The 17,595-nt window shown below is 47.0% G+C and overlaps 2 protein-coding genes across 3 annotated transcripts in view; one reads left to right on the forward strand and one right to left on the reverse strand.

Moving 5' to 3' along the window:
* The window catches only part of DCAF8 (DDB1 and CUL4 associated factor 8), a 49,480-nt gene extending 44,476 nt beyond the window's left edge, over positions 1-5,004 (forward strand). Inside the window, exons 13-15 of one of the 2 annotated variants that reach the window (XM_051993672.1) lie at positions 1,631-1,750; positions 2,146-2,262; positions 4,394-5,004. In XM_051993672.1, coding sequence (XP_051849632.1) covers positions 1,631-1,750; positions 2,146-2,262; positions 4,394-4,555 — 399 coding nt within the window. In that variant the 3' untranslated portion in view covers positions 4,556-5,004. Of the gene's footprint in view, positions 1-1,630; positions 1,751-2,145; positions 2,263-2,794; positions 3,896-4,393 lie in introns of those variants that run through there. The other variant, XM_051993673.1, reaches the window with a different exon arrangement.
* Positions 5,005-5,336: 332 nt separating this feature from the next.
* PEA15 (proliferation and apoptosis adaptor protein 15) lies at positions 5,337-16,577 on the reverse strand. Its single transcript, XM_051993678.1, has 4 exons — positions 16,463-16,577; positions 8,755-8,945; positions 7,768-7,923; positions 5,337-7,449 (listed from the first exon to the last, which is right to left on the reverse strand). The coding sequence occupies exons 2-4, from the start codon at positions 8,924-8,926 to the stop codon at positions 7,385-7,387; spliced, it is 393 nt and encodes a 130-aa protein (XP_051849638.1). The 5' UTR covers positions 8,927-8,945; positions 16,463-16,577; the 3' UTR covers positions 5,337-7,384.
* Between the last annotated feature and the right edge of the window lie 1,018 nt (positions 16,578-17,595).

Raw genomic sequence — 17,595 nt, forward strand, 5'->3', positions numbered from 1 at the left:
GAGAATGTTGGTTAGATAAAGTATTATTTAAATCATTTAGTAAAGAGATTTTAGACACACTTCACTTCTAATGAAAGGCAGAAATACAGACCATGACAGATATTTTCTATTGACTCCAGATTTAATTCTCCCTTCCCTTTTCCTACTATCTTGTGGTGAGATAACTATGATTCATGTCATTCTCATCTCAGTAGCTTTGAGATCCTTACTCCCAAGCTTAAGAAGGAAATCTCTTGTTGTCTCTCTTTAAGCAAAGTTCACAGTGTTGAAATTGGGAAGAGCTTGTCTGAAGAGAAAGGAGCATTTGGGCATGACACCAAACCAGTCCCATTTTGCTTTGGTCATATTCCCAGTTGTTCCCCTCCCCTCCATGAGACTAGGACTTGCCTCTTTTTACCTAAAGGAGATATGAGCTAGTATCCTAAGGGAGTTCGCATCTATAGGATAGGTTTCTGCTTCATTGCTTAGCCTAGTGTTGCTTGATCCTTCTTTGAGCCTTTTTTTTTTTTTTCGTAAAATATAGGTTGAAGAGTGAAGACTTAAAAAGAAACTAGTAGACCTGTGATTTCCTTGGTTGTCCCTTTCTTCTTGAGACTTCTATGGGCAACAGTGTGTGTGGTAGGGTTATTTGTGACAGAACCTAAGACTGAACCAACAGCTGTAAGCAAGAGTGTGGGGGTGGAGGGATAAATAGAATCCATAAAGTGGTTTTAGGGCCACACTTTCCTTCCAAGTACTTCTCCCAAGTTTGGAAATACTTACTTCCAAGAGACCAGCTCTTTTGGGAAAGGGTAGGGTCATTCCTGTCCTGCCCAATCGCAAGGAAGAGTAATCCTGGTTAATAGGGCCTAGTATTTTCAATTTTAGACAGCAGGGGGCAGAGGAGTCTTATCTTAAAAGAAAATTTTCATGCTTTGTAACTACGCAGAGAAGTGACCATGGCCGGGTTTATAGTAACCTCATGGATTTGCTCTGTGTCAGAATAAGGTCAAGGGGATTATGTTCTGTTTAGGTTAGCAGACAGGAGGATCTTTGGGCCCGTATATATAGGTCACAGAAAAGGACAATTTGGGGTGCCAAAAGGGTAATCTTTTCCCCACAGCCCAATCTCTGTTCTTTTTATCTTCTTTCTTCAGCAAGTAAACAACTCTTAATTGAATGTTCTTCATGTCCATTTCTTTTTTTTTTTTTTTTTTTTTTTTTGCGGTGTAGGAACCACTTGGTGAAAACTACTAAAACAGTTTTCCTAGTCTTTGATGACTGAGACTGGACCATGCTTTTGCTGTAGTAATGCCAGTGGGGAAGAGTAGATCAAGTGATTAACTATAGGCTTGTAGTAGGATGGAGTTAAAGGATTGAAATGTGTTAGGGAAAACTGGATAACTCTGGTCTTCACTGTTACTACTTCAGACCATCTTCTGGTGTTTTTTTTCATCCACATGTCGAGTGTAGTTAGCTTAGGTTAGTGGGGTAGTTGTGACCTTGCTTCTGTCTGCCCAGTTCCCTGATACTGTAAGCCTTTCTGCCAACCTTGTGAGAAAGAGGAGCCTTTGGAGAGCAGTCAGTGTTGAAACCTAGTTTTCCTCTCCTTCAAACCCTGAACCAGTGCTTGTTCTTTCTTTCTTCCCAGGTGAACTGTCTAGAGCCCCACCCCCACCTGCCTGTGCTGGCTACTAGTGGTCTAGACCATGATGTCAAGATCTGGGCACCTACAGCTGAGGCTTCCACGGAGCTAGCTGGCTTAAAAGATGTGAGTGACTGCTAACACAAGTTAACCCTTTTCTTCCTGTCCTCCATTGTCTTCTTCACTGGCTCCTATTTGTAAAATAGGGCATCTTTCTCCTTCTTCACATTATTGCCCTAGTCCTTCATAGACCTACAGCCATATCAGTTTTAAGGGTCTTTTTTTCCATAATTGCTAAGAGAAGGAAGACTTTTGGAAGAAACCTTCAGAACCAAACCCCTTGCTGTTTAGTTCTGAACCCAATGGCTCTCTCCCCAGTAATAACCCCTTTCTATACAAGTAGTTAGGGGGTTTTCCCCAATGCAGAGATCCCACTTTGGAGGATGAGACCTTCAGTCTTTCAGGTCAGGCCATAGGACTCTAGGTACCTCCTACTTAGGCTTTATTTTCTTGGGTTTCAGGTGATTAAGAAGAACAAACGGGAGCGGGATGAGGACAGCCTGCACCACACTGACCTGTTTGACAGCCACATGCTCTGGTTCCTCATGCACCACCTGAGGCAAAGACGACATCACCGGGTAAGTTGGGACAGGTTAGGGAAGATCTCTTCTATCCCATTGTCCCCAGGAACATTATTCTTATTGAATTGGATTTCCCTCATTAGGAGGCTTAAACAGTACTACTGAGTATTTCCTGCCCAACCCATACTTCTATTCTGAAGAGAAAAATGGAAGGTCTCTATTGGATTTCTCTTGCCTGCCCCAACACCCTCTTACCTGGCCCAACCCTAAGAGAGCCACATGATTGCATTTTCCTTCAAAAGCCCTAATGTTCTCAAACAAGAGCCGCCATCAAGAGAACTGGCACCAATGTTCTTCCCCTGCCCTAGAAGAGACATGCTAGGAAGGGTTCTAGGTTTCAGTAACCTATTCAGATTCAACAGCTTCTAGCTTCCTCTCTGATAGGAATGTTGTTGGGAAGGGGGAAGGTGTTTGGAATCCTAGGATCCTTATCTTTTGATGACTCCTGTGGGCCCCAGTGTTCCCTTTCCTGGTTTGAAGGGCTTGCCCTGGGGGTAGTCACTAACACAACCCCTCACCCCACCAACAGCGCTGGCGGGAGCCCGGGGTCGGGGCCACAGATGGAGACTCAGATGAGTCCCCCAGCTCCTCAGACACATCGGACGAGGAGGAGGGCCCAGACCGGGTGCAGTGCATGCCATCCTGAGAGCCCTGAACTCCCTCGGGAGGGATGAGTGGTAGGGAAGGGGAGGCAGCTGGGGCCAGCCTGCCAACCTGCTCTGCTTCTCAGGGGGCATGAGGCTGCCCCTCTCCTGACCTACCCAAGGCCCTCACATTCAGCAGCATTGCACTTTGGACTTTTTGCTTTAGAAAAAGAAAGGCATCCAAGGGGGAAGGACAGACCGGAGGAGGGAGACAAAGCATTAAGATGCACAAGGGGTGGGTGGGGGGTTGAGCCCAGAAATATGGTTCGTGGAGAGGTGCACGGGACTCTGCAAAAATGGCCTCTCCCCAAATCTTTTCTTTTTCTTAATTTTTCTTTTCTTTCTTTCTTTCTTTTTTTTTTTTTAAGCCTGTTGTGTTAGTGTGTGTTTTTTGGGGGGTGGGGGTGGGGAGGGCAGTATTACTTTTTCTCTTCCTTGTTTTTTGGGAGAAGGAGCCAAGGAATCTTTGGCTGCTCAGTACCATGAAGCCAGAGTGGGATGGAGGGATCACTCCTTCTCTGGTTTAGGTTTTTTGATTTTTTTTCTTTTCTTTTCTTTTCTTTTCTTTTTTTTTTTTTAAAGCCTGGGAAAGTTGCATTTTCTCCTCCTCTTCCCTTCACCTCCCAACCCCTCCAATCCCTGCTTGTTCAGGGTATTTCCACTCCTGCTAGGACTCCTGCCTCTGAGCCCCAACTATCCCACTCACCTCTTCCCTTTTTGTCCTCCTTTACATATCACAGTGTTTTGCACTTGATTTTGCCCCCTTCCTTCTCCTTTCATCTTTCACCTCACCACCTAAAACAGGATGGCAAAGAGGTGGGGGAGACGGATGAGGATGGGGGGGAGGGGGTGTGGATAGGAAGGATGTTAACTTTTCTGTTATTTTTAAGGAAATGTATGTTTGGCGGCGGTAATGTCCCTTTCCCTATCACTGTTAGAGGCCTAATTTTATATCTATAAATATATTAAAAAGCAAATCAAACTTGGATGTCATCAAGTTAAAATTATTGTCAAGGTTTAAATATATGTTCTCTATGAATGCAATAAAGGGACTGGGTGGGAGGGTTTTAAGGAAGGGAGTGGGATTAGTGATGGGGATGACAAGTGGAGTTAGTTTCCCCTTTTTGTCTCCAACATACATACCTATTTGGAGTTTTCTTTTTTGGATCCTAGGAGTCTGGAGGAGGGGAATCTCCCCAACTTTAGAGCACAGCTGCCATGAGAAATAGGCAGGGCCTCTCATTACAACTTGGATGCTATCCTTCCCTTAGACCCTGAAACCTTGCCTCTGCTCATTTTTGGTGTTTTTTGTTTTTTGTTTTTGTTTATTTAATTTTTTTTTTTTGGTGGGGGTGGTGGGGTGGTTCAGGGAATTTGTTCTCTAAGGCCAAAATGCTAGATACCCATTAGAAGCATGACTTGGCTGGACCATAGAAAGGCTATCACTCTTTAAAAGCTTGTTTCTTTTTCCTTTACTCACTTAGAGTGACATAGACCTCCACATCCCCCCCACATCATCCAGCCCCTCCTCTCACCCCTTCCAGCAGGAGCCAGTGCTCCAAGAGAAAGGTGAGACTTTGAGACTTCACAGATTCCCCTTTCCCTTGAGGACACCAAGCAGGAGGGTTCAGTCCTATGGAAGATGACCAGTAGCAAAGAAGAGTGGCTTGGGGATGGGTCTCTTTGCCTAGGCATTTTGGTCAGGAAATAAAAAGTAATCAAAATGCGATTATGGCCCTGAAGTCCCTGGCCCTGAGTGTTCTTGCTGATCTTGGTGTGCTTCCTTCAATCCCAACTCTCCATTGAACCCAGCCAGGGAACACTTTTCTTTGGCCTAGAGTAGTAAAACAACTCCTAGGCCTGCCCAGCTGGGAAAGATGAATTGGATAAAGATGAGTTGGACTCTTCTCTCCCTAACACTTTACCCAGCAGCTCTCAGGCCAGATGTTAATTATTCTACCCCCCTCCATGGAGGATGTGAGAGAAAACTGAGTGGTCTGAGTCCCTTATTGCTTCTAGGGTAAAGTGGGTTGGTTGGGGAATAAAGCACTCTGGAGTTTGTTGTATTTTCTCTCAGTAAAAACATTTTTTCTGACTTTCTTTGCTGCCGTGTGTGGTATATGGGATCTTCATTGAGGGCTCTTGCCTCCCTGCTTTGTGCCTGGCTCTCTTTGACCCCTTTTTCTACCTTTAGGGATTCTCACAAGTGGCCTCAGAAGAGGTGTTTTAGACTCACAATGCCCAAACCTGAGCCTGGCACTTTGTATCTTAATGAAGCTTATGGAGGGGACCTGCTCCAACTTTACTTTAATTACTCAGACCCCTGTCATTAATAAAACCACAACCACAAAAGAGGCAGCATTTAGTGCTGTGGGGCTTGCATGCATCTCCAAATTTTGACTTCTCACAGATACTCCAGAACCATAGTTTTTTCAATACAATCACCTTTATTCCAGGGTTAGAACAAGGTCGAGCACACTGCAGACAGAGGGGAACAGGGAAGTGGGGTAACTCACTGCAGTGCAGGATAGTGGGAGGGTGGGTTAGTATTTTTTTTTAAATCTGTCTGAGAGAAATCAAGGGACAGGGAATTTTAAATGAAAGTGACCCTGCCTTCGTCCCCTCCCCCCCCCTCTCAACAAAGAATGGGGTGGCACCCCTCCAACCCCAACATGTACCCCCTAACATAGTAAGTAAGAGCTCATTTCTCTTCCCAATCCCACCAATCTTCTGTTGCTTTGGGGAAAAGGAGCCAGAGCCCCCTTAACTCCTAGGGAAAAGCCAGGTAGGACTAAGGGGTCTCAGGAAGGTCCTTAAGGCAAAACCGCGGAGTATGTAGAGGTGTTTGTTAAGGCAGGTATCTGCAGCAGTGGCAGGATGGAGAAGCTGGGTGTAGAAATTGGGATGTTTGGGGTAATGGGTAACCTCCAGCCCTCTGGCTTCTTCCTTCTTCCAATAGCTGGCTTATCCCTCTCACTTTCTTCTTACTCTTACTTCCTCCCTAAAAGCATCACATACGAAAACCTACTCTAAATGCACTCTAGGCTTGAATGTGATTTTTTTTTTTTAATTGTCTTCTCTTCTATTTTGGCAGTCCTTCTATGCCACCCCACCTCCCCCCACCCCTTTCCCCAAGCTCTCTGGTCTGACCTAGACAATAAGTTAACGCTAGAAACCACAAAAGGGCAAACATGGCAGTGCGGGTTTAATATACATATATGTAGAATATATATGTACACACAGTTAGCACGGTCAGGGTAGGGAGGGGCATCTTGGGGTCCATAGGCTAAGGTCTACTACCTCCAATGGTTTGGCTAGGAAGTGGCCATAAACCCAAGGGGGCCAGGAAATGGGGCCTAGTGGAGGAGTGATCAGTGTTCCCCCTACCAAAATGAGCCAGGTCTCTTGCCTAGGGGTGCAGAATTAGTGCAAAAGAAAATACTGTCATTTTCCCCTCCCCTTAACTATTATCGGGGGATATTCCAAGTTTGAAGTGATAGGGGTAACTCCACGTTAGCCAATGGTGGGGGCATGGGGCCGTGAAAGTAGAGGATAGATTGGGATTGGAACCTGTAGGCCCAAAAAGGCCCCAAGTTGGAGTGTTTTTTTGGAGGGAGGACTGATTGAGGATAGCCCTCTAGTCTTCCTCAGGTTCACTGTGAAAGTCATCAAAGAGGAATGGAAGAACAAAGAAGGGGCTTCTGTTCTCTGCTATCCCTCTTCATTTTTGGCTTCCTACCAACTCTGGCTTTCAAGAGTGGAAAGCAAACAGGGGCTTCAACTTTAGAGAACTTTTATACCTATCTCAGGTGGGTGAAAAAAGTGAAAAGGGGTTTACTCATGCCCTTCCAATTCTGTTAGAGAATGAAGGGAGGGCATCGTGGGGATCTGCTCTATAACTCAGCTGCAGTGCATGAGTCTTGACCTTATCGAGCCTTCCCCAAGTGGGGAACTCAGGTCCACTCTTGGGCCACATTGGCCTAGAATTACTACTTTACTCTTTCCTTATGTCCTCTCCTCAGCCCATTCAGGACCCTTCCCAATCTGTCAACATTTTAATTCTCCTCATCCCCATCTTTCCTCATTTCATTGGAAAAAAGCACCCCCACTCTGCTCCTAGACTTTTGTGGGGGGCATAAAAGAGATAAGGGAGTGGGACCAGGAGATGCAGGGGGAATGTGCTGATTTCTATTTGCATAGAAATAGCCCCCACCTCCCCCTGGAAGTGGGGGGACTAAGACCCCATATCCTGCCCCCCCAGGGAGGGGGAACTAGGCGAGCTAGACGGACAGACAGACAGCCAGAGCATGCGCACACACATGCGCGTGCGCACACACACAATTGGGAGTGGTTAAGACCAGGTTAGTGAATAGGTAGGGTAGGGGGTAATGGTGCAGTGCTTGCCCCTTCCCCCTCCCCAGGAGGATGGGGGTGGTCCACTGAAGGTCCAACCTTCCTCCTCTTCTCCTCCTCCTTCAAGCCTTCTTGGGCGGGGGAGCCAGCTTAATGATTTCTTCCTCTGAGGGCTGCCGAATGATATCTGAGGAAAAGAAGCAATGAAAACAGGGAGGGCTATGGCTATAGGGCATGAGGAATGGGTTCTTAATGAGGTGATATAAGACCCTATATGGCTTTTTCCCCCCTTTTATTTCTTCAAGCAAAAGACCATAACCCACACACATGGAGGCCCACCCCCTCCACTGGAACCCAAGGAATCCTGTGATGGGAGGGAATTAAGGATAGAGGAAAGGGTAGAGGATGCCTTGTGCCAGTGAGTAGGAAGGTAAAAGGATGTGATGGTAAAGAATACAGGAGAAGGTTGGCTACTTATGGGGCTACCTCAGGTAGTGTCTTATACCTTTGTACTTCTTGGCACTAGGAATTCGGGTCAGCTTAGTGTCCAGCTCATCCTCCTCAGAGATCTTTAGCACACGGGTCCTGTAGTCAACCACCATGGTGAGCAGATCTGGTCGCCTTGAAATCTCAAAGATGTGCTCTATGTAGGAGAGGTTATCTAGAAAGATGAGGGAAAGCAACTCAGAGCTGGTTATTAAAATACACGTCTCCCCCATCTTCTATGTCCCTGGCTCCTCTGGGTGTTAGAGCCCAGGCTGAGCATAGATAGCTCTGAGGATAAATGAAGTTTAAGAATGCTAAGGGGAACCTGGACCTCTAAAAATCATTGTAATCACACTGCAGTAATAATGATAGTTCACCATGATTTAAGGTTATTACAGAAGCATTTTCCTCACAAACATCCTTGTGAGATTATGAGAGTGATTATTTTCCCTGTCACACAAATAAGAGAGAGCTGAGGCTCAAAGAGATTGACTTGTCCACAGTCACACAGCTAGTAAAGAATGGAGCTACTATTCTAATAAAGTACAGGGTCTTTGCCTCACTGCTAGGGAGCATACAGCCACTTCCACTTATCTGCAATGTTAGGGATTTAAGGTAGAGAGTGGGTCGGGGTTTTCAGCAGGTCAAGAGGAGGAATTCCTGCTCCCCATACCTACACACAGTACTGTACCAGTAGGTAAATGCTCCACAGAAATTCCAGTGTGAAACTGCTATATATTTGAAGAAAAATTCTCATGTAGGACTGGATAAAAGTCTGGGGGTTTAGGAGGAAGGGTAAGTAGATAAAACTGTCCCTAAATGAATACTACTTGGGTAGATCTGGCAAACACGAGGAGACTTTCTGATCCTTCAAGTCTCAGAAATTGATCTAAGCGTGAAGGTCTTTTGGTCATACTGAAGTTTCTAGTCTTCACCAAGGGTGTGCATGCATGCGCGCGTGCGCACACGCGCACACACACACACACACACACACACACACACACACCTTTGTCCAATTTGTTGTGGGTCTCGAGGAAGTGAAACCAGGCACTACCAGTAGTGATCTCCTCACTTTTCTCACTTGGGATGTCTTCTTTGCAAGCAGACTTCAGCTGTTCCAGATCCTCATGGGTGATATTATCAGTCAGGTCCTGTAGGAGGGTTCCGTACTCTGCCATGGTTGAAGGTTCCAGGGAACTGAACCAGAAAAAAGGAATTTAGACCCCATTGCCCTCACTAGTCACTTAAGGCACCGATATACTTAGCCTTTCTACTTCTGGGTGAGGCCATAGCTCTTGATTGCCTTTTGGGAATCCAGGGAAGATGGCCTTTGGCTTCTTGAGGTCTTTCCCACACCCAGGATCTTCCAGGTACATGGGAGTATAAAGAGGGAAGAATCAGGAAGTGCTTGGAAAAGGAAGTCCCAAGCCTGGCAGTTTGAGGAAAAAAGCTTTTACCCTGGAGGAGGAGCAATAGAAAGGTGGGAGGCAAGGAGATGAGTGGGGGGAAGGGATCACAAAGACAGACACACCCCTTTCCCTATTCTCCATTTTTCCTTCCCCCCTCCCTCTTATCAGTTACCCTGGCAACTGCTACCCTGACGGAGGTGGTTACCATGACAACCTAGCTTCTGACTTTCTCACCCACTGTCTACTCTATCCCGCCCCCCCCCCCCAAAAAAAAGCCTAACTAGTGAAGAGTGGCTAAAAGGAAAGCTTATGAGGGGGATATTCAGCATAGAAACCCAACAATCACAGTTCCTATCTTCTTCTAAAGGAGCTTGGGTCCCCTTCCTCTGTTAAGAGTAGCATTCCCTCAAAACAGAGTAAGAAAGTCCTTCCCCACTGAGATCTGTCCTAGAAGCTCCTCCTGCAGCCCCCTCTCCTTACTGAGTCACTTTTGGATGGAAGCCTGCTATCCTTTCTTCCCTCCCATTATGGCCCCTCTATATTCAGTACTGCATTCAGCCCCAAGGGGGAAGGCAGGGAGCAGTGGTCCCTTCATCTCCTCACTCACCCCCTGCAGGGTCCTTTCTCTGCTCAGACTGGCCCATAGCTCCCACTCACCCTTTTTTCTCCCAGGCTTTGTGGTCCTTTGTACATCCCCCTCGCCCAGGAATACCAAGCGGCTAGTGCTGGCCCCCTGCCCAGTTCCCAGGCTGGCTGGGTGGCTTTGGGGGTGGGGCAGAGAGAACGATTCTAGGGTGGTATCAGAATAGAGGTGGAGACAGACTAGACCCACACCATCCTTTTTGGGTCAGCCTCCCTTATGTCTAGTTTGTCTTGTTGTTTCCTCCTCCTATACATCAGGAGCTCTATCAATTCTGATCTCTTCCTCCAAGCTTTTGTCCAGCTCTGATCCTGTCATGATTTACAGAATTTGGGGTTGAAGATCCCTGGAATTGAAATTTGAATTTGAAATCTTTGCCACTTGTTATCTGTGACCATAAACAAGTTTAATGTTAGTTTCTTTTGTAAGTTGAAGGAATTGAATTCAATGACCTCCAAGGTTCCTTCCACCACTAAATCTATGACTTTATACTCTCCTGCCTGGGTCTTCATGTTGTCCTTATCTCCAATCTTTATCCACTGAAATGCATTGTCCCACTTTCTCGGAATTCTAGTTTCAGAAGACAGAATAAGGACCAGATCTAGTTTATGCTTCCCCTAGATTCTCATGTCTCTTTTATTGAGAAATACAAATAAGGGAGGAAGAAGGTAAGGACCTTAACACTGACCTTGAGAGGGACTGGGTCTGTCGTAGGATGGAATAAAGTTAAAACATTTGGGAGAACTCTTACTTTTGCAGGTGTGAATCCCTCTTGAGATTAGCCTAGAAATAGCAATGATTGGTGGGAGGGTGATATACCAGATGACCACAACTTTTTCTTCTAACAGCCTTCTCCAAATTGAAGCTGTCCACAAAATGACATTTTCTTAACATGCCCCCAGCACTCTTATATCCCACCAAACCTTCCTCTTTTATCCTATTCTGTCAAACATAAAAAAACACATTTTCTGGATTGTAAGGAAATTGAGGGCAGACACTGGACATCTTACAATAAGCCAGGACATTGAAATTCCCATTTTCAGTCCCCTGCTCAGACTAGGAAAAACAAGGTTTCCTCTCTAGGGCAGGCACTGTGACACACACAAAAACAGTCAAGTGCGTCCCATATTGAGCCTAAACAACCAAGACACACAAACCCATATTTTTCATACCTAGGTGCAATCAGAGGTGCCCAGTAGTGGCTACAGGCCCTAGCTGAGTTTAGAACAATGCTCTCTGCCTGTCAGCACCAGGAACTGTCTCCACCCAGAAATCTAGGTCACAGCCAGCTAGCTCCCGTGCTGCCCAACCCCCTTCCCCAGGGACGGACAAAATGGGTGGGATGGAAGATGATGGGCAGAATAAGATGTGGGGAATGGGGTGTGGGAACTGAAAGAGATGAGAAAAAAGGAAAGGAACAGGTCACCCAACATGCCAAAAGTATCTTTGCTTTCTCCCCAGATCAGAAGGCAATAGCACCCTTGAAAGGTTATATATGGGACAAGGGGGGGAGAAGGAGGGAGGTCTGTGACAGAGGGAGGAAAAACGGGAGTGTGCTACATATATCTGGGTAACTAAGCTCATTTTCATGAGCATGCCGTTGATCATTTTGACATTCATACTCTGTGTGGTTATGTGTCTGTCTGAAGAGAAGTTATGAAGTCACCACAGGTGTTAAGTATGAGATAAATGTACAAGGATTAGTGTATGTAAGATCCAAACCCACAAGAAGGAGGGTAACTCAGAGAGCAGAGAATGGTAGTGCCAAAGGAATAGGGCAGTGTGTGAGCACTCAAACATCTGTATTTGGCACTGAGGTCAGATAGAGGAAAAGCCTACTGGGATGAAAGTTAAGTGGATACAGGAAGGAGGGGAGAGTGCTTACAGAAGCAGAGAAAAACTCCAGTCTTACTATGGCAACTGTTGCTACCCCATTTTGCACACAATTATCATAGCAGGGATTCCACAGTCTGCCTTGAGGTGCTTGAGCAAGGGAGGACTGCAACAGGAAGGATGGAGGTAAGACTTCTGGAGAACCCAGGAAGCAACAGCCAAGGTATCTTCCCTTCCTGAAGTGAGGTTGGGGGGCAGAGAGCACAAACAGAATCCTAGATTGGTAAGGATGGAGTGAAAATGAAGTAAATTCAGAAGTAACAGTCCAGTCTTCTCATCTGGGACTCCCCAAACCCTGCTCCACAGGGCTCTTCTCCATCTTAACATGCCCCCAATCTCACTGCTTCCTGTACTACAGTCCAAGTATACTAATAAATCAGGAGGAGCTCCAAAATTCTGGGCAAGATTGCTCTTTACAAAGCTAAATTCTAGGACTCTTTGCACATCCAGACACAGGATTTAATCTGGATTCTGACCCTCTGTAGTTCTCTTCTGCATGCTTCTGGCTGTTAACCCACTCCCTCTCAGTTCACATCATCTTTCCCACACTTAAGCCAGGGTCTCAAGAGATTTGAGGGCAACTTTGCTTGTCTCTACTATAAGAAGTCATTCTTCCAATGTTGACTTAGCATAGTGCTCTAACAGCACCACACTGGGCCCATCTGGCTCTGGGTGGAGGACAGGATACTGAGGCAGGAACCCGGAACCAGAGCAGGAAGTCCCCTTCCCTCTGTGCTCATTCTCCCGGCTCCTTACTGTTTCCTTGATCCTTCCTTAGTTCTTTCCTCTCCTGCTTCTAGGGTTCCCTGGGGTAGATCCCAAACCCAAGTTGCTTAGAATAGGCCACCCCAAGTTAAGGGTTAAGAGGGAAGGGGATGGATGCTTTTTTAGTTTAGTAAATGCTTATCACTGATAAATTGGGATAGGAGTTGCTTGGCTACTAGGGTGGGAGGAATAAGTCTGGTACTGAAAGCAAAGGCTGAGGCAGGGGTTTCCTAGAAGATAGGAGAAAAAGAACTTAGAGATGAGTAAAGGGGACACTTGAGAAGGCGGCACTGAACACTCTTGAGAAGAATACAAAGATTAGGATGGGGGCAAGAACCAATAACGGTCACTAAAGGAATGTCTACACACTTTAAATGAAGTCTGAACAAGTCACTATCGATTATTTCCTCATTTATGAAAAAGAAAAAGTTGGCCTATGTGATGCATCACAATCATTGCCAGGTCTAATTCTGTGATCCTATGATTTTCTCCAAAGCAGGAGTGCTTGAATCTGCTTTTTAATCTCCTGCCTGTCTGTGGGTTCGAAGTGATGATCACATTCACTACTGGAAATGGAGACGTGTCTGAGTATATGAGGAGTTTTGGCAAAAACTGGGGAAAGATTCCAAATTATTACTGATTTTCATCACACCTAGCACTGGGGCAGACTCACATTTTAGGTGTCATGTAAAAAGGAAAGACTGTAGGTAGGCCTTAAATATCCCCAGGATTTCATCTCTTGAAAGCTCAAGAGAGTTTCCTACCCCAAATAACTCCACATCCCCAAACTCTGCTATCTACTCCCCTTTTTTCTTCCCACTTCCTCTTCTCTTCTTCCTCCCTTTTCCTCCCCCCAATGAGTATCTGGTGCCAAATTCCCCAATAAGCTCAGGATAATGCAGTGGGAATCGGAGGATTATGAGGCCCAACTTTGCCCTCACATCTGCTTTAACTGCCCCAGCACCAAGCACTGGTGCCAAGGGAGAAGCTCTTCTGCACATAGACAAAGGCAGTGAAAAAATGGAAGACGGAACCATGGTTGGAGGAATGGCATATCGGTGATTTGCAAGAGGCCAAATCTTCTGGTGTTGGTATTCCTACTTGTCCAGGGAGGGACAAGAGTAAGGGAATGGCTACCCAGAATGGAACAAACGTACTTGTAAGAAATGGTGAATATAGGGAATTTAGAGAAGCATAGGAAGATATGAATTGTGAAATAAGCAAAGTTGGGGAAACAAAACAATAATACAGTACAACAGTGAAAAGTGGAAAAAACAAACAACTGAAACGGAACAAAGGGAACTGTCAAGATTATGATCTAAAGTTTGGCTCCAAGAAAAGAGAATTTGCCTCTCCTCTCTGTGTGGAAACTTGCATATAATGTGGCACTTAGCTTCTCAATTTTTTTTTGTTTTTAGGGATGATTTTTAGTATTTTTAGGGAGAAGGAAAGTGGATATTTTGGGAAATGCAGGTGATATAAAATTTAAAAATTTAAGTGTGAGATGGCAAAAGAGAAACTGATGAGATAGGGTTAAGATCAAAAGGCATTTGTCATGCTCTGAAGGAAAAAGTTTTAATGAACAGAGTGCTTTACATCAATATTAAACTATTAGTAGAATGTAAGCTCCTTGAGGGCAGATATTTCTTTCTCCATTGCCTAGTATAGGAGCTGGCACATAGCAGGCACTTAATAAATCCTTGTTGAATTATCAGTATTTGAACTTCTGGGCTTGGAAGTCTATCTTTTCATTGCTTCTACCTACTCCTCGAAGATGGAAGAACTGAGTCCTGAAGAGGGACCAGACTAAAGAATACCCAAGATAATTCACATTCACTTTCCCCCCTAACTTCCCATCTCTGCCTTATTTCAGCTTCTCAGTATCCCTCTATTCCCTTTTTTCCCTTTCATTTCTATCCTCCATTCATGTCTCTCCCTCTCCTTCCCTGTGCCTTACTGTCCTGTCTCTTCCTTCCTTTTTCCTTATCTTAATGTCTCTTGCTCCTCTTTTGTGCCATATTCCCTCCTCTTCCTAGGCATATGTCTGGGTTGAGATTTGGACGACCCCTGTCCCTCCTTCCATGACTCTGCCCTTCCTGGTAGGGGCAACAGGTACTCAGAATTCCTAGAACTTCCACTTCAAATCTCTCCCCTGCCTGTTCCATGACTCGGTGTCCACTATGGTCGAATCCTCCTTGCCCTAAGGTAAGGGAAGTAATTAATCACCCTATCAATGATGCAGTGTGTGTGTATATATGTGAGATCAGTGATCTTGTCCAAAGGAGAAAGTGTTTCTTAGGGTTACTGTATGTATGTGTGATAGCCTGTTTGAAAACCTACCTTTGTGAGTTTATATGTGAATGTGTGAAGTTGACTAGTACAATCCCTTATACATTTGAGGCTGACTTTTATAAATGTATGTCTAAAATGCTCTATACCTCTCCAATAGGAGGTTGGGGTGAAGAGGTTTCCCTCACTGGCCTTCACCATGCTGGGTCCAGAGCAGCAGGCAGTGGAGGGCACAGTTGGCAATTTCCCCAAGTGTGTTTAACCACAAAGGGAACTGGCAATTAAAGTGATTATGGCTCTGACAACCCTGGGGGCTTGAGACACACGAACTGCACAGATAGTCTTTCCTCAACTCTCTTGCTTTCAGACATTTGGAAGGAGAGAGATATAAGGTAATGTCAGTCTCTCTACCTTTATCATTCTCCTACTTGATCTCTCATTTTGTCTCAATGTTTTCTGTCTCTTATTCTCACATTCCCTTCATTCTTTCTGACTCCCTCTCCATCACTGACTGACTCATACTCATTCTCTTCCTTCTCACCCCACCCCCTTCCTACTCTGACTGCTGCACTCACTGTAGGGGGCCTCTACCACTCCAGGTTCTTCGAGCTTCAGACTGGGCAGACTGGAGACCACCAGTTGTCCCCACACCTTTACTTCATAACCAACAGAGATCTCCAGCCAACTCACTCATAGGATTTTGCCCCACCCAGTCCCTGGGTGGATAGGAACCAAGATTTTTCTCCCATCCTCTGCTTAAAGCTTTAAATAAGGGGAACAGAGGCACAGGGTTGGATGAAGCTGCTCAGCAAGTCAGGCCAGGGCGAGGACCAGTGGCCCTTCCACACCCAGGCAGCTGTCCTGTTATAGATCCAGCCTCCTCTAAATCTCCAATCCAGTAGTTCTACTCTTGTGGGGGTGGGAGTGAGTAAGAGAAAACGCAGAGCATCCAGCCGGGCTCCTATGTGTGATTGTGTTTATGTGTGAGAATCACATCCGTATGTCACCATTACAACCTATCATTTCTGTATGAACTGATTCCCAAATAGCCCCCTCCCCATTTATACAGGGTGTCTCCCTGTCAGTCAGGTACAGATTGCAGGAAGTTGAAGATATCATCAGAAGCCTCTGTTCCTTAAACAGAACCCTCTCCCCTGTTCCACCTGACCCCCATCCCCAAATAACAGACCCTCGGGAGCAATACAAGGACCTCCAAGCAAGAATCCACTTTGATCTCTCTCCAAGGAGAAGGGTTTGGGGTCTACTGTCCCTGAACCTCAAAGGAGGGAGAATCAATCAGCACTTGGAAAAGGAGAGGGGAAAGAAGGGGAGGAGAAGGGAGAGTGAGAGAGCTGGGGGGAGGGGCGCGGCCGAGGCCGTGTCCAGAGTGGAGAGGAAGGAGGGGCGGGGAGCCGGAGCTGGCCAGAGCCGAGGGCTGGGCGGGAAGCGAGCTCCATCCTAATCCCGGCCCCGCTCTACCTCCAGATGCTGAGTCCGGGGGGGAAACGTGCCGCCCCTCCCCTCCAGCTCCGGGATGCGCCCAGGGACGCGCGCGCTGGTTGCAGCATCAGTCGGACCCGAGCCCACAGCATGGCCCGCGAGTGCCAGACCTCCGCGCCCCACACTAGTCTGGCCGCCGCGCCCCCCGCCCGCCCAGCCAGCAGACGTGCCTGCGCCCCTTCCCCCCGGGACCCGCTTCTTTGCCTGGAGCCTCGTACCTCTTCAGAGCTGGGCGCGCAGGGGCCGGGCCCGGCCGGGCACTCGGGATTGCCCTGATTCCTGACCAGCCTCGGGAGCTGCCGCCGCCGCCGCCTCTTCCGCTGCTGCCGGAGCCCGAGCCCCAAGCCCAGCGCCGCCTCGCCCCACCCGGCCGGCCCGTGATGTCAGAGCCGGGGAGGGGCGGGGGGCGGGAGCGGCCGCCGCGGGGGCGGGGGCGGGGGCCGGGGCTTTGGCCGGCCGCGCGGAGCTGGGGGAGGGGGGCGTCCGGCGTCGCGGAGCTCACCCGCCCCTCTCCAGGAGAGTTCGGATCCGAGCCCCGTTCAGCTGCCCCGCCCCCTTCCTTTACTCGGCACTCAGTGCTGCCTGCTGCTGAGAATGGAAGGAGTGGAGAGTATAAACCGTCCTTCTAGCCCCCTTATCCCTCACTCTCCGGAAGCCACAGCGGGAGATATAGGGTTCTTCCCCCTTCACGGAGATCCTAGTACCTTGGGCTCCCCCTCTTCCCTTCCTTTTTTGACAGTCGGTAAAGTCTCTGCCCTCCCCGGCGGCCTCAGTTTCCTCGAAGTGTAGGAGGAAAAGGAGTGGGTGGTAGGGCGGCGGGCCAGCTGTTTTCGGGCGTGATCTATATTGCTTTGTCTCATAGGTTGGAGGGGAAGGGGGGGGGGGGAAGGGAGAGTCCTGGTGAAGACCACTCCTTAATCTAACTCCCTCTTCCTCCTGATTCTGTGTTTGATCCCAGGAACACTTTTCTGCCCCATCATTCCCCTTAGATATCCTTTCGTTTTCCTAAAATGAAGAGTTTAGGCTGCCAAAAATGAGGAAGTGATAGTTTCAGAAAGATCTGGAAAGACATAAACCGATGCAAAATGAAGTGAGCAGAACCAAGAGAATAATTTACCCAGAGACGGCAACATTGTAAAGCTAATCAACTGTGAAACACTTAGTAACTCTTATCTACACAATGACCCACCACAGTTCCAAAGGACTCGTGATGAAAAATGCTATCCACCTCCAGATAGAGAACTGGTGAACTCAGAATGCAGATTGAAGCATATTTTTTTCTTTTTTTCTTCACATGGCTAATGCGGAAATTTGTTTTGCATGACTTCATATTTGTAAGGGGTTTTGTATT

Source organism: Antechinus flavipes, chromosome 4 (genome assembly GCF_016432865.1).
Source record: "Antechinus flavipes isolate AdamAnt ecotype Samford, QLD, Australia chromosome 4, AdamAnt_v2, whole genome shotgun sequence".
NCBI classification, from domain to species: Eukaryota; Metazoa; Chordata; class Mammalia; order Dasyuromorphia; family Dasyuridae; genus Antechinus; species Antechinus flavipes.

Bases quoted from the DNA above. Each gene is read 5' to 3' on its own strand.
- PEA15 (XM_051993678.1), bottom strand. From the start codon at position 8,926: ATGGCAGAGTACGGAACCCTCCTACAGGACCTGACTGATAATATCACC. The intron at 7,924-8,754 runs GTGTGTGTGTGT...TCATCTTTCTAG, and splicing joins CCACAACAAATTGGACAAAG to ATAACCTCTCCTACATAGAG. The intron at 7,450-7,767 runs GTATAAGACACT...TCTTTTCCTCAG, and splicing joins TAGTGCCAAGAAGTACAAAG to ATATCATTCGGCAGCCCTCA.